The 14,245-nt window shown below is 35.7% G+C and overlaps 1 protein-coding gene across 1 annotated transcript; it reads right to left on the reverse strand.

Annotated features, from left to right (window-relative positions):
* Positions 1-7,077: 7,077 nt before the first annotated feature.
* On the reverse strand, positions 7,078-9,729 carry LOC123921106 (U-box domain-containing protein 20-like). The gene has a single exon (XM_045973506.1). The coding sequence runs from the start codon at positions 8,573-8,575 to the stop codon at positions 7,247-7,249; it is 1,329 nt and encodes a 442-aa protein (XP_045829462.1). The 5' UTR covers positions 8,576-9,729; the 3' UTR covers positions 7,078-7,246.
* Between the last annotated feature and the right edge of the window lie 4,516 nt (positions 9,730-14,245).

Consider the following 14,245-nt stretch of genomic DNA (forward strand, 5'->3'; position numbering starts at 1 on the left):
ATTATTTGATATATAATATAGATACATTACTAAAAAACATAAATATAATAAGGGTTAAATTCACAATCGCTTTGTATTTTTATGAGATATAATATTCATTTTCACATGACATGCACGACTTCAAGAGTCATATTAAATTCATTTTTCGGGATTAAATCTCATGTTGTATTTTCTTGCTTGGTGGAACACCTTTTACATATGGGTTGTATGATCGACTTCCTCTTCGGATTTGACGATCATATCATCCATATATACTTCGAGCATATCTCTAATTTCATTGTTGAATACTTTGTTCATCATTCTTTGGTCTGTGGCACCTGCATTTTTAAGCCCGAACGACATTACATTGTAATAATAGTTGCCGAATTCGATCATAAACGCTATTTTCTTTTTATCGATTTCAATCATTTTTATCTGATTATATCCTGAATACGCATCCATAAACGATAGTAATTTAAATCCTGAAAAATTATCTACTAGTTTGTCTATGTTAGGTAAAGGATAAGCATGTTTAGAACAAGCCCTATTAAGATCAATATAGTCAACACACATACGCCACTTTCCATTAGATTTTTTGACAAGTACAACGTTGGACAGCCAGGTGGTGTACCTTGCTTCCGAAATGAAATTGGCCTCTAAGAGGTCTTTTGCAGAAAAAGCTGTAAAAGACTTCTTAGATGCCAATTTCATTTCGAAAGCAAGCTATACCACTTGGCTGTCCAACGTTGTACTTGTCAAAAAATCTAATGGAAAGTGGCGTATGTGCGTTGACTATACTGATCTTAATAGGGCTTATTCTAAAGATGCTTATCCTTTACCTAACATAGAAAAACTAGTAGATAATTCTTTAGGATTTAAATTACTATCATTTATGGATGCGTATTCAGGATATAATCAGATAAAAATGGTTGAAATCGATAAAAAGAAAACAACGTTTATAACCGAATCCAGCAACTATTATTACAATGTAATGTCGTTCGGGCTTAAAAATGCATGTGCCACATACCAAAGAATGATGAACAAAGTATTCAACAATGAAATTGGAGATATGCTCGAAGTATATATGGATGATATGATCGTCAAATCCGAAGAGGAAGTCGATTATACAACCCATCTGAAAAAGGTGTTCGACCAAGCGAGAAAATATAACATGAGATTCAATCCCGAAAAATGCACGTTCGGTGTAAAGGCTGGAAAATTCCTCGGTTTTTATCTAACTGAACGGGGAATCGAAGCTAACCCCGACAAGTGTCGAGCTTTCTTTGTGTTCCCAACACCAGACTCGAAAAAATTAATTCAATCGTTTAACGGAATGCTCACTGCTTTATCTCGTTTTGACACAAAATCCTCTCAGCACGCATTACCCTTATTTAAATTACTTCGGAAAGAATCAACATTTGAATGGACAAAGGAATGCAAGGATGCACACCAACACCTAAGAGCATTATCTTAACCTCCGGTCTTAACACGATCTCGTGAAGGAGAAATCCTCTATTTATACTTAGCCGTAGCAACGGAGGCCATAAGCGCTGTACTAATAAGATAAACCGACCAAGGGCAAAAACCCGTCTATTTTGTGAGCAAAGCATTGCAAGGTCCCGAACTCCGATACTTGCAAATCGAAAAAATGGCTTTAGCCGTAGTCATGGCCGCGAGGAAACTAAGGCACTACTTCCTAGCCCACACCATCGTGGTACGAACAGACCAACCAATAAAACAACTCCTCGCAAAATCAGATATGACAGGAGGAATGCTGAAATGGTCACTTGAACTGTCTGAATTCGAAATCTTTTACAAAAGTAGGAAAACGTTAAAAGCACAATTTTCACGGATAAAAATAAGTGGACCATTTTCGTCGATGGATCTTCAAATCCCCAAGGTAGCGGAGCAGGAATCATACTCGAAAATGGCGAAGGAGTCCTCATCGAAGTTTCACTCGAGCTTGCTTTCCATACGACAAATAACCAAGCCGAATACAAAGCCTTCTTGGCTGGGTTAACACTCGCAGAGGACATGGAAGCCGAGGAAATCAAGATATTCACAGATTCTCAGCTTGTTGCATCTCAAATATCCGAGAGTACCAAACAAAAGATGATCGGCTCAGAATATCTGACTTTGATAAAGGAAAAATTAGCTCAATTCAAAGAATCTGTAGTCAAGCACATTCTTAGCGAAGTAAGTGCAATTCTTAGCGAAATCCATAAAGGAATGAACGACCAACACATCGGAGGACGCTCATTAGCCCGAAAGACTCTTCGAGCAGGATTCTATTGGCCCACCATGCAGGCAGATTAAAAAGAGCACGTAAAAAAGTGTGATAAATGTCAAAGACACGGGGACATGCACTTAGCTCCACCTAGGGAGCTCAAAACGCTCTTATCCCCGTGGCCATTCGCATGGAGGGGAATGGACCTCTTAGGCTATGTTTGGATTGGTGGTATATGGTGGAATGGAATGGAATGGAAAGGTAAATAATTGAATTCCATTGTTTAGATTTGCAAAAAGCTGATGGAATGGAATGAAACCCAATGAAACCAATTCCATTGTATACCACTCAATCCTCCAATTTTCCATTCCCCCCCAATTTGGGGTGTATCCAATGGAATGGAATTTCATATTTTTTATATTACCTTTTTACCCTTATTCTATTTGTCTCTTCCTCTTCTCAAATACTCATATTTCACGCAAGAAGGGTTTATTTCTTCACAACACTCTCTACTTCACCTCTTCCTCTGTGTTCTTCTGACTGCTCATTTCTTCACGTTTTCCCAACAAGGTATGCCATTTTTATTGATCATTGTTTGCCCAAAAATTGAAAATAAATTGTTCTGATTAATACCCATATTTCTGATGCATTTTCTTTAAAATAGATTGTTCCTGGTTCTGTTGGTTTTGCTTTGTTGTCTGGTTTCAGTTATGCATATAAGATTACTTGAATCGTTTTTTTCTCTCGTCAAATTAACTTATTGTGTCATGCTTGATTAGATTATTAAGTACACCATTTGAAATGAGAGCAAGAAAAGCTGCAAATGCTAAAAGGCCTTCAACCATTGAGGAAATAGTCCATTTGGTAGAAGTCAATGAAGTTACTTTGGAGGGATTTGATGTTGATGAGGAATTTGATCCAGAAGGTTCTCCTAAAAGGCCTTTTATTAGCATGCCTCAAGATGTACCATCATCTAGGACTAACAAACGAGCAAAAAAGCTTGTTGAAGAAGATAAAAGCATGGGAGACATTGCTAAAACTTTTAAGAAAATGATTGAGCTGTTTGAAATGAACACAGTGGAGTTGGTTAAACAAAGTAAGAGTGCTAGTGGTGAAGATATTTGGGCTCAATTGGTTGAAATTGGTGTTGATGAAGATTCCTTGCCTCATGTCTACATGCACCTTGTTCAGAATCCTGAAGCGTTGAAAGCTTTTAATGGAGTTCCAATTGATAAGCGCAAGGAAATGTTACCTTTCATTGTGCCGAACAAACCTTAAAGAAGAGTATTAACATATGTAGTGAATCCAATGCTTGACTTATTTTGTTTAAATACTGATTTTGAGTCCAAGTTGTGATTTAGTTGCTTATGGATTGTAATTTTGTTTTAAGTACTGATTTTCAGTCCAAGTTGTGATTTGGATGTTTATGGATTGTAATTTTATTTTAAGATCAGGTTTTGGAATTTTCTCTGTCTTATGGATTGGCTTCCAAAAGCCATACTTTTGCTATTTAATTATGAATCCAAAAGACTTGATTATGAATTTGCTATTTGCTATTTGACTATTGTGATAGCAAAATTTTCTTTATTGTATCTTTTTCATCCTTCCTACCCACCACCATGACAGATTCATTTAAAGGTGTTCTATTAGACTGTCAGTTCAGTTTTGAAACCAGTCATGAATGTGCTACAATATGATTGATTGGTTTTGGAGCCCTAAACATCCAACTTTGAAAGCTAAGCAATATCTAAAATATATGCAGAGATAAGAAAGTAGTAAAGTATGTTAGTTCCATCAGTAGGTTTTGATAATATGTAAATTCACAGAGAAAGATGGAAATTAAATAAGTCTTGATCATTAGTATAGTTAATCAAATAAGACAATTCATAGTTGAAAAAACTTTCAAATTGATATTCAATGTTGAAGTTATTGCCTATAACATATGTTTTACAATAAGGGTAAAATTGGAATAAAAATGTTATATTTTATTCCATTCCGTTCACTTCCCAAACAACGGAGTGGTAATTTTGTTCCATTCCATCATTGAATATCCAAACAATGGAACAAAATTTGTGTTTCATTTCGTTCCGCTCCATTCCATTCCATTATTTTCCATTCCGCTCCATTCCGTTATGTACCATCAATCCAAACATAGCCTTAGGATCATTTCCAATTGCCTCAGGGCAAAACAAATACTTGATCGTGGCTGTCAACTACTTTACGAAATGGATTGAAGCCGAACCCCTCGCCAGCATCTCGGCGTTTAACGTACCTCGCTTCTTTACATGCAACATACTCGCTAGATTTGGGATTCCTCAAGTCGTAATCACGGACAATGAGACTCAATTTACAGACAAAAAAGTACGGGAGTTCACGGCCAAAATAGGAACAACTCAAAACTTCACTTCCGTCGAGCACCCACAAACTAACGGGCAAGCCGAAGCTGCGAACAGAGTTATATTGCGAGGTCTAAAGAGAAGGTTAGACGAAGAAAAAGGGAAATGGACGGAGGAGTTACACAGCAAATGCTGGTCCTATCGAACAACTTCGCATTCTACTACAGGGGAAACTCCGTTCCGATTAACGTATGGAACCGAAACAGTAATCCCCGTAGAAACTGAAGCATCGTCTTTCCGAACAGAAATACCCATCGAGGGTGAAGCAAATCACAAAATGCTCAGAGAAGAACTCAACCTCTTGAAAGAACTCCGAGACGGCGCAGCTCTTCGAGAAGCCTCGCTGAAACAAAAAATAGCAAAACGACATGACAAAAGGGTCATCAAAAGGGAATTCGACGTCAGTATGCTCGTATTACGACGAAACCAGAAAGATTCCTGTGAAGGTAAGCTCGCAGCTAATTGGGAGGGACCATATAGAGTTTGAGCTAAAACTGAAAACAGGGCATACTACTTAGAAGTCCTCTACAAACAAGGAACTTCCCCGACCCTGGAATGCCGAAAAGCTTAAACAATACTATAGTTGAAGTTCACACAACACATGTGCCATTCAACGCGGGTTGTTTCTTCGCCAAGGAGAAGCACGCCTTTACAACGGAGGAGTGCTTAGGTACAGGCACGAATCTTAATAAAAAAGACCAGTTCGAGACATTGGGGCTCAAACCATGTCAAGCGAGGATAGTTCTAAACCACGGAACGCCATTGCCTAGTACACGTACGGTAGAACCCCAGCTCGCGATGGGATGTTCACACCCCGAGGAGGAAAGTTTAACAACAGCCCCTCTCCTCATTTTGAGTTTGGATAACATCTTCGAACACTTGGAAAGGTTCCCCACACCTTTCGAGCTCGGCATCTACGACACCAGTTGTCAAACGATGACCAACCAATTAAACGGTGCAGTAGCGCAAAGACATTGGGTCCAGCGCATAGAACGTTTAAAATTTTACTAAGTTAAAACCTAAGAACATGTCGATCATAAATTAGGCGTCGGGGATACAAATTCGAGCTAAATTACCAAGTATGCAAACATTTGGTCCGACAGAAGGAAATAAAACATCATACAAATATCTCATGCAAAACCTAAACATTCAAAGACGAAAAGGTAAAGCTGCGAGCAGATAGATAAAGTACGAATTAGATTAAAGCAGTTACAAAGACTGCGAATTGATAATTACAATCAAAAGAGGCGAACATAGGGCCCAAATAATTCGAACATTACATCACAAATGAACAAAATCAAAAGCATTAAAGGGGAGGAAGGATCTGCCCGTCAAGAACTTCTTTGTCCTCATCCAAACCTTCTTCAGCTATAAACCTGGCCAGGAATCCCATAGCTCATGGGAGAAGCAAGCATATTGAAACTAAGTTTCATATTTTGAGAGACCAAGTCACTAAAGGGAGGATCAAGCTTAGATACTGCAATACAGAGAATCAGATAGCTGATGTGCTCACTAAGCCATTGAAGATGGACAAGTTCAAAGACATGAGGAAAATGCTCAAGGTATTCAGCATGGAGAACTTGAATGAAGGGGGAGTATTGAAGTATGAATTCAAGTTTAGAAGTTAGTTAGTTAGTTACTTGTGTTGTAAGTAACTACTTTGTGAGTTAGTTAGATGACTCATGGTTATAGTAACCATAGTTAGTTAGATTGAATGTATATATAAGCACATTAGTCATTGTAATATCAACACATCCTTGATCAATAATAATTCTCCCTTTACTCTCTCAATTTCCCTCATTCTTTTCATAGTTAATTTCCCTCATTCTCTCATTCAAGTTCTAACAGATGCCACCTGGGCGAAGGGGCCACCATTCCCTTTCTTTCTTCAATCATTCCGATTAGGACAAGTGGGTTTGTTTCGTCCTTCTATCTACGCAATTCTTTGTCTTTGTCCGTGATCATGTTGGGTGAAAGGTAGTTAGTTGTTGAGGAGCGGTTGTGAAACAGAAATTCCCCGCTTTCCATTGAAGTGGGGGGCTCTTTCCCCACCGTTCCGACCTATTATTGATAGGGATTTGACCAATGTTGAAGGTAGCTTGCTTACCAAGCCACCCACTTGATAAGAAAGCAAAGTTGTACCACCCCCCACCCCCCCCCCCCCCCCCCCCCCCATATATATATACTAGTGGAGGAGCAACCCTAAGAGTTGGAGAGGCAAAGGTGGTGTATCTGTTGAACAAAAGGATGAAGCAAATAAACTCTGCAAGGCAGGGAGAAGACCCATGTGGTATCGGGGAGAAAACCCTATGAGATGAGAGGAGAAAAAGAAGAGAGCGGATTAATATCAAGCGGTTTATTTTTATTTAATTGTATATCTTATAGAAAATTAGTCTCCATTGTTTGTAAGAAACGATAAAAATAAAAAAGGAAAACTGAACATTTAGCATGTATCTATCAAATAACAACTTCCACTAAAAAAATGAATTCGAAAGTTCAATTGAATGTTAGAGATACAATTTGTGTTCTTGTATATGTGAGTGTGACTATGTAACTTTGTACAAGAGTATATTTTGTTTAAGACAAAATCTATATGCAAAAGAAAAACAACAAAGGGAAATCAAATCTAATCCTTATGAATAAATTAGAATGGCTTCTTAAGGTGCATGAAATCCAATGATGAATCAACACATTCTGCTTTGCTTTTATAACCATTCAACAATTTCAACAATTCAGTAGCTTTCTCCTTTGTACTCTCACCACAACCAACTTGCAACAAAACAAGTAGTTTTTGAAACATCCCAACTTGAATTGCCTCAATCAAAACACCTTCTTCAGCTTTATCACAAATCTTGTAAACAATTGAAACAACAAAGCTAGAACTCAATTCAGAAACCCTCAAAAGCTTCTTAATAACAAGTGGCAAAGTCAAAGCATTTGACTTTGCTATTTGCACCCCATTTTTACTATCACAAAGGCAATTCAATACTCCTAAAGCTTTCTCACATACCCCTTTTTCAGCATCAACAAGAATATTCTCCAATAAAATTGAAACCAAACCCAATTCAATAAATCTCTCTAAAATCACTTTTCTACTCTTTGATGAGTAAACCAAGTGAAAAATTATTGACAAACATGCTTTTGTAGAAGCGGTTCCAATCTCAACATTAACCTTAACCATGTTCACCAATGATTCAATAATCCCTTCAATTTTCACCAATGACTCAACATTCATTTCCTTAAGCAACAAAGAAGCATTTTGCCTAGTTGAAATTTTTTGTTGATCATTTAAGAACCAAACCAAACAACTCAAAGAGTTTGATGATCCCAAAAAGACAAATCTACCCTCTTCAGGAACAGGACGCATCCACGTCAGCACTTCCAAAATCTCTTCCAAAACAACAAAATTCTTCTCTATTGAACCACGTGAGAAAGAATCAAAAACCTTAGCAAGAACAAGAGGAGCACCATTTGAAACTATACATTTCTTGTTCCTCTCACTCTCTTTTCCCCAACTCTTTATCTTCTTGACCAATTCAATAACCTTGTTTTCATCCCCTTGTTGCGTCGCCGACAGAATCCTAGTACACGTGTCAGTAACCTCGTATGGGGTTACTGGAATACGTGGAGTTGGGATTCTTTCGACACCATAGGAACGGTGTTGTACACACCAATCTTGAATCATTCTCCGAAGAGAATGATTTGGTACAATGTCAAAGGAAGTTAATTCTGTTTTTGTTACGGGACATGTGTTGTTACCTGATTCGATCCATTTTTCGATGCTGTCTCTGTCGTAGGTTATACCTGTTGATAGTGTAACCGGATCTTTCATTAAATCTAGTGTTACCGGGCAACGAAAATGCGTTGGGATTGCTATCTCAACTTGTAAATCATTCAATGAATTTGATAGTAACTCTTTTCCTTTTCTTGCACGACGAAAAACCCTACTTCCTTTTGTCCATGACAAAACCATTTTTTGATTTTAACTATGTTGTGTTTTTATTGTTGTAGTTGTTGTTGTTGAAGGAGGATATAATGTTGTGAGTGTGATGAAGGAAAATGAGATGTTAGGATTTGGTTATATAAAGGAATGGAGAGAGAGGGTTGTGCTTGTTTGACAAACGGGGGTCAAAGGGAGGCAAAGTAAGACTAAGAAAAAATGAATAGTTTATTGAGAATGTTTCAAACAAGAGAAAAAACGAATAAGATAAACGGGTTTTTTAAGTTTAAGTGTTATTTTTGGTTTTTGTTAACGTGTGTTGAACGTTGAACGTTGAAAGAGTCTTAAAGAGGGAAAAACTTGGGTAAATATTGAAATGAATAAAAAGGGTATAGTATATAGTTTGGTTGAGGAATAGTTAATGAATTTAATTTAATTTTTTTAGGTTATCATAATATAATATTTGTTAAGAAGTCTCACATCGGTTGAGAGATGGTCTGACTAAGTGTTTATAAACTAGAGGCAATCCTCATTTTAAAAGCTGGTTTTGTAAGGTTGAGTTAGGCCCAATACTCATTTCTAAGATGGTATCAGAGTCTCTCCAAGATTCGTTGGGCCACCCGATATCGAGCCACCTACTATTTATATCCGCGTAACAAGTCTAATAGCGCTGGACGCGAGGGGGTGTTAAGAAGTCCCACATCGGTTGAGAGATGGTCTGACTAAGTGTTTATAAACTAGAGACAATCCTCACCTTAAAAGCCAGTTTTGTAAGGTGTAAGGTTGAGTTAGGCTCAATACTCATTTCTAAGAATATTTGTACGAATTTTCCACCGCTGTTAGCGATGACTAATATCTGTCGCAGAACCTTTGAGGCATACAAGATGGGTTCTCCTCTCCCAACCAAATTTCCTACATACGCATGAGCGGGAAATCAAAACTTCCTGACCACATGCTTAAATGACCAATATCCTTACACTTGAACTAATAATTCGTTGGTATTAATGAATTTAATTTAATAAGTTGTTGTAGTAAGACTAGACTGTAAGAGGGTTGAATGAAGGGCGTGAGGGTTACTCCTCCAAATGGGACTGAGTCAGCAATATATGATGGTCGGTGTGGTGTTTGGTTTAGATTTTGCATGGTCATGTTGTGTGGGTACGTTTTTGTTGTGTAGTAGTTACACTTGCACTATTGAATTTTTTGAGTCTCATTTTCTTTTGTACTATTAGTGCGCGTTGCCAACTTCATTCACGCGTGCATGCATATTTGTACCAACCAGTCGCGTAGGAAACATGCCGCTTAGGACCCCACCAACAATAGAGTATTGGTTAGTCTTTGGTTTTTTTTTTTTTTTACTTATAGTCTTGGTTTATTAATGTTAGATATAGTAGTATTTGAAATAAGATCGGTTATGTTCACTATGAATGAGAATAATATTTGTTAAACCATTTGTATATTGATTCGCCTCTCTATACGTATGTGCAAAAGTTTCACCTTTCACTCAAGAGTCAACATACGCTGGATGTTTTCTCTAATGAGCAGGGTCGGCTTCAACTATTTTGGAGACTCGATTGGATATTTAAAATTACCTCTCCAAATTAAAAAAAAATGCAAAAAATATTTAAAAGAATTGTCATCTATTTAAATTGTAAATAACATAAGAAAAATATTAACAATAATTTTTATATATAACATAAAAAAGAGACAATCTAATCAAGGATCATATTTTATAAAAAGATTAAAATGATTTAGTGGATGAGTTTGTAAAGAGTTCAACATGTAATTGTTTCAATTCTTAGGTTTTTCAAACAAAAAAATTATCAGTTTTAATTTAATTTAAAATTACTAGAACTAAAAGTATGCTTAGGTTTTTCCAAAAAAATTAATCAGTTTCAATTTAATTTAAAATGACTAGAACAAAAATCATGTGAAAAAAATGGCAATGTAGGATTTGTTGAAGCAATGGTCTTGAATAGACAAACATTATACTCTGCAATTAATCTATTGATACACATATGATATTTTATAAATATTAACAACATATAATTATATTTAAAAAAACAATATATAATTGTTATTATAGTGTCTCAAAATATTAAGTTGATGACTCTAAAATTTCGAGATCTAATACCGTCGCACACGCCGTTCAAAAAAAAATAAATAAATAAATACCATCGCACACTCGGCACATGCGTGGAGGCCGGCCTTCTAATGAGCAACCATCACCGCTCGATTTCTCAATCTTCAAATATAAGTCACACCTTCCAACACTTTCCATTAAAGCACTACAATTATTATTTTATTGTGAGTAAATTTTTATATGATTTATGTACCAAAAAAAAATATTTATATGATTTTGCATGTACTAGTGGAAATTCCTGGAGTGACCGTTGAGCTATATGTGAACTGGACTTTTATGTTATTTTATTTTATTATTATTGGACTTTTATATATTGCCCCCATTCTTCAAGCAATCTCTAGTATGTTACTATGTTATAACAAATTGGAGATGTAAATGCCGAGAAGTGGTCCCTCATCCATTACCAATTGCTCATGAAAATTTTCACCTCATATCCCTATATTTCATTTCATTCCTACAAACCAATTTTGTTTCCAATTTTATCTTTTTTAACGTTTTTACCCCATAATATATTTCTGATAGCTAAAGTCTTAGACCGGATTGCAAAAACAACATTTAGTCACCGTTAAATCATTTACCTTTTGTTATTGTCAAATTAAAATATTTGAAGAAAGATTTTTTGATATTTAGTCACGCACGGTTAAACTTAAACTAGATATAAATTTTATTATATTAGAATAACTTGAACACAAAAACCAAGATGAGTTACAAACTAGAATGCTTTAAAAAAGAGTTTCGAAATGTTAGCCACGGCTAAATTTAGTTAAACTGTAGAATGAATGAAATTACAGATATTTTTTTGTAGTATGCATGATCTTAGAAGGGACGACCGCGCCGGTGTTTGCTCCGTGAAAGTCCCTGTTGAAACGAAGGGTAATTGTGTACCTGTAGACATTCCGACGCTCAAGTCAGTAAGGTGAAGTGAAGGTTTTCTGTGCTAAAATGATACGCACCTTGAGAATGGCAAGGAGCCTCGTATATATAGCCCACAACGCTGGGCCAAGACCCTTGATAGCATTTATGGCCATCAAGTGGCTGCCGGAAAACGGTTGGAAAGCCATGATGACCAGTTAATGGTCATCATTCCGGTGAACGGCCGTTACAACGCGTCGAGCGTTGTGACCATTGATGCATGAGAGATCAGACTCGTTGGTTGTTCGCTACTTGGGTTTATGCTCGTTGATCCATGAATTTTCCTCCGCTATATATTGGGCCCAAGGCCCAGTCCAGAACAATGCATATCTCTAAGATTTTCTCCACTCCAATTACATGCATTTTTATTAATTGATTTAAGAAATTGTCATATATACCATCTGATTTTCTTGTTAAACTTGATCATATGATTGCATATTGCGATACATTAAGGAAGAGAAAGAGATGATACTCAATTACGAATGATTGCATTTCGATCGTACTTTATTTGAAAATTAGAGTTTTGTTGAAATTGGAATTGAAACCTAAAAAATGGGGAAAAAAACCTAACATCGTAAAAAAAAAACCTAAAATCGACTATAAATCATAAAATCGATCGAAAAACTTAAAATCGGCCAAAAACCCTAAAATCGGCCAAAAATCCTAATAACGGCCCAAAACCGAAAAACCTAGATCTAAACCCGAAAAGTCGACATAAACAAAAATCGGACGAAAAAATCGAAAATCAGCCCTAAACACGACCTAAACCCTAAAATCGACCGAAAATCCAAAAAATTGGTCGAAAATCCTAAAATCGATCAAAAATCCTAAAATCGACGATAAACCCTAAAATCGGCCGACAACCCTAAAATCGACACAAAACCCTAAAATTGACCGTAAACTAGACTTGAACCCTGAAATTGACAGGAAATCCTATAATCAATTTTAGGGTTTTCGGCCGATTTTCGGATTTATAGTTAACTTTAGTCAATTTTAGGGTTTTCAGCCGATTTTAGTATTTTTAGCTGATTTTAGGGTTTATAATCTGCAAAACTCACAAAAGAAAATCAATATCAGAAAACTTTTAATCCCCTGATCTTCGTGCCGGAAAATAGAGCCACCGTGCCGGAAAATGAATTTAATATGTTTGTTGTGGTCTTCTTCTTCAATGGAAACTTGAACTCAAAATTGTGGAGCAATAGCGGTGGCACTGGAAAGACAAACAGTGATGTTGAAATTAAAGCCAGATCTTTTGTTCCACAAACTACCCACAACCCACAGTACAATAGCTTGTTTTCAAGGCTACAAGAACTTATTTTGTTTTTGATTATTGAAGAAAAACAAAGATAAATTGAAGTGAAAAGTTTGAACCTTTTTCAGTTGAGAAGAATATAGTCTTCATTTTTCAACTAAGACAGAGATAGAACGGGGAAAGATGAGCTGTATTTTGAGTGTTGAAGAAGATGAAATGAAGTATTTTTTTGTTGAGGTCCACCCATAGTCCATTTAGTTTGAGGTCCATATTAGGGGCTTCCAAATTATAAAGTGTGGAAAAAATTGTGAATTTGAATGAAAAGGGAGAAGTTTGTAGTGAAAAATGTACATTTACATCCAAAGAGAGAAGTTTGCAATATCTTCTCAAGTTTTGTCTTTTACTTCCAAAAAGTTTGATTTGTCATAAAGTTGATATTTCATTTCCAATTTCATTAGTTCAATTGCAATCATGGCTTGAGAAAAAGTTTGTTTTTGTCTCACAAACATGGAATATGACTCATTTAGTGAGCCATATAGCTCAGTTAGACATCCATTTAGTTCAGTTAGCAAATAATTGGACAACAAATATCCTTATTTTGGACAGATGGCAAATTCTTAAGCAAGGTCATTTTTCACTTTACTAGATACTACAGATTTCTTATATTGTAGTAATAGATTTTATCGATCTAAAATTCCCCATTATGCAAATGAGGTGTGTAGAATAATCAATTTTAGATATAAAATTATGTGCCTGGCCATATTAATTTTTCTAGATATAAAAAATGAATTAAACATTTACTTTGACTAGATTATCTTTCTCTTGCATTATTACATAAATTTATTTCCAGAACATTATTTATATTATACACAAGACAAGATATACACTAGATACAAATTTAAGTCAACTTGACATGTGAATGTTGTCATTTATGTTTCATGTTTGATATATTTTATATTTTTGCTTAGTTGTTTGATGTTCCTACTTGGGTTGGATTTGGACTTCTACCAGAATATCATAGTCCCATTATGTAAGCACTTTAGGTGAACAATTACATTATTGTGATGTATCTGCCCAATTGTCCTTAATTATAAAACACCAAATTAGTCTATGAAATCCTCATTTTAGTATACCAAATCTATTGTGTTTCGATTCTTTAGAATCAAATCAACATATTCAAAACACGCATAGTGCGTTGGTTGAACTTCAATATTGATGAGTTTGTTTCTCAAAAAGAGAGCGTGGAACAAAAAAGTGTAAAATAAGATTATTTTTAATTATTTGTTAATAGAAAAAAAATATCAATATAATGAAATAGAAATTCCCCTCTATTATACTTGATTTGATGAATTCTAAAGTTTGATAAACAAAATTCTACTTAAAACAGCGGAAATGA

This window comes from Trifolium pratense, linkage group LG4, assembly GCF_020283565.1.
Source record: "Trifolium pratense cultivar HEN17-A07 linkage group LG4, ARS_RC_1.1, whole genome shotgun sequence".
Taxonomy (NCBI): domain Eukaryota; kingdom Viridiplantae; phylum Streptophyta; class Magnoliopsida; order Fabales; family Fabaceae; genus Trifolium; species Trifolium pratense.

Bases quoted from the DNA above. Each gene is read 5' to 3' on its own strand.
- LOC123921106 (XM_045973506.1), bottom strand. From the start codon at position 8,575: ATGGTTTTGTCATGGACAAAAGGAAGTAGGGTTTTTCGTCGTGCAAGA.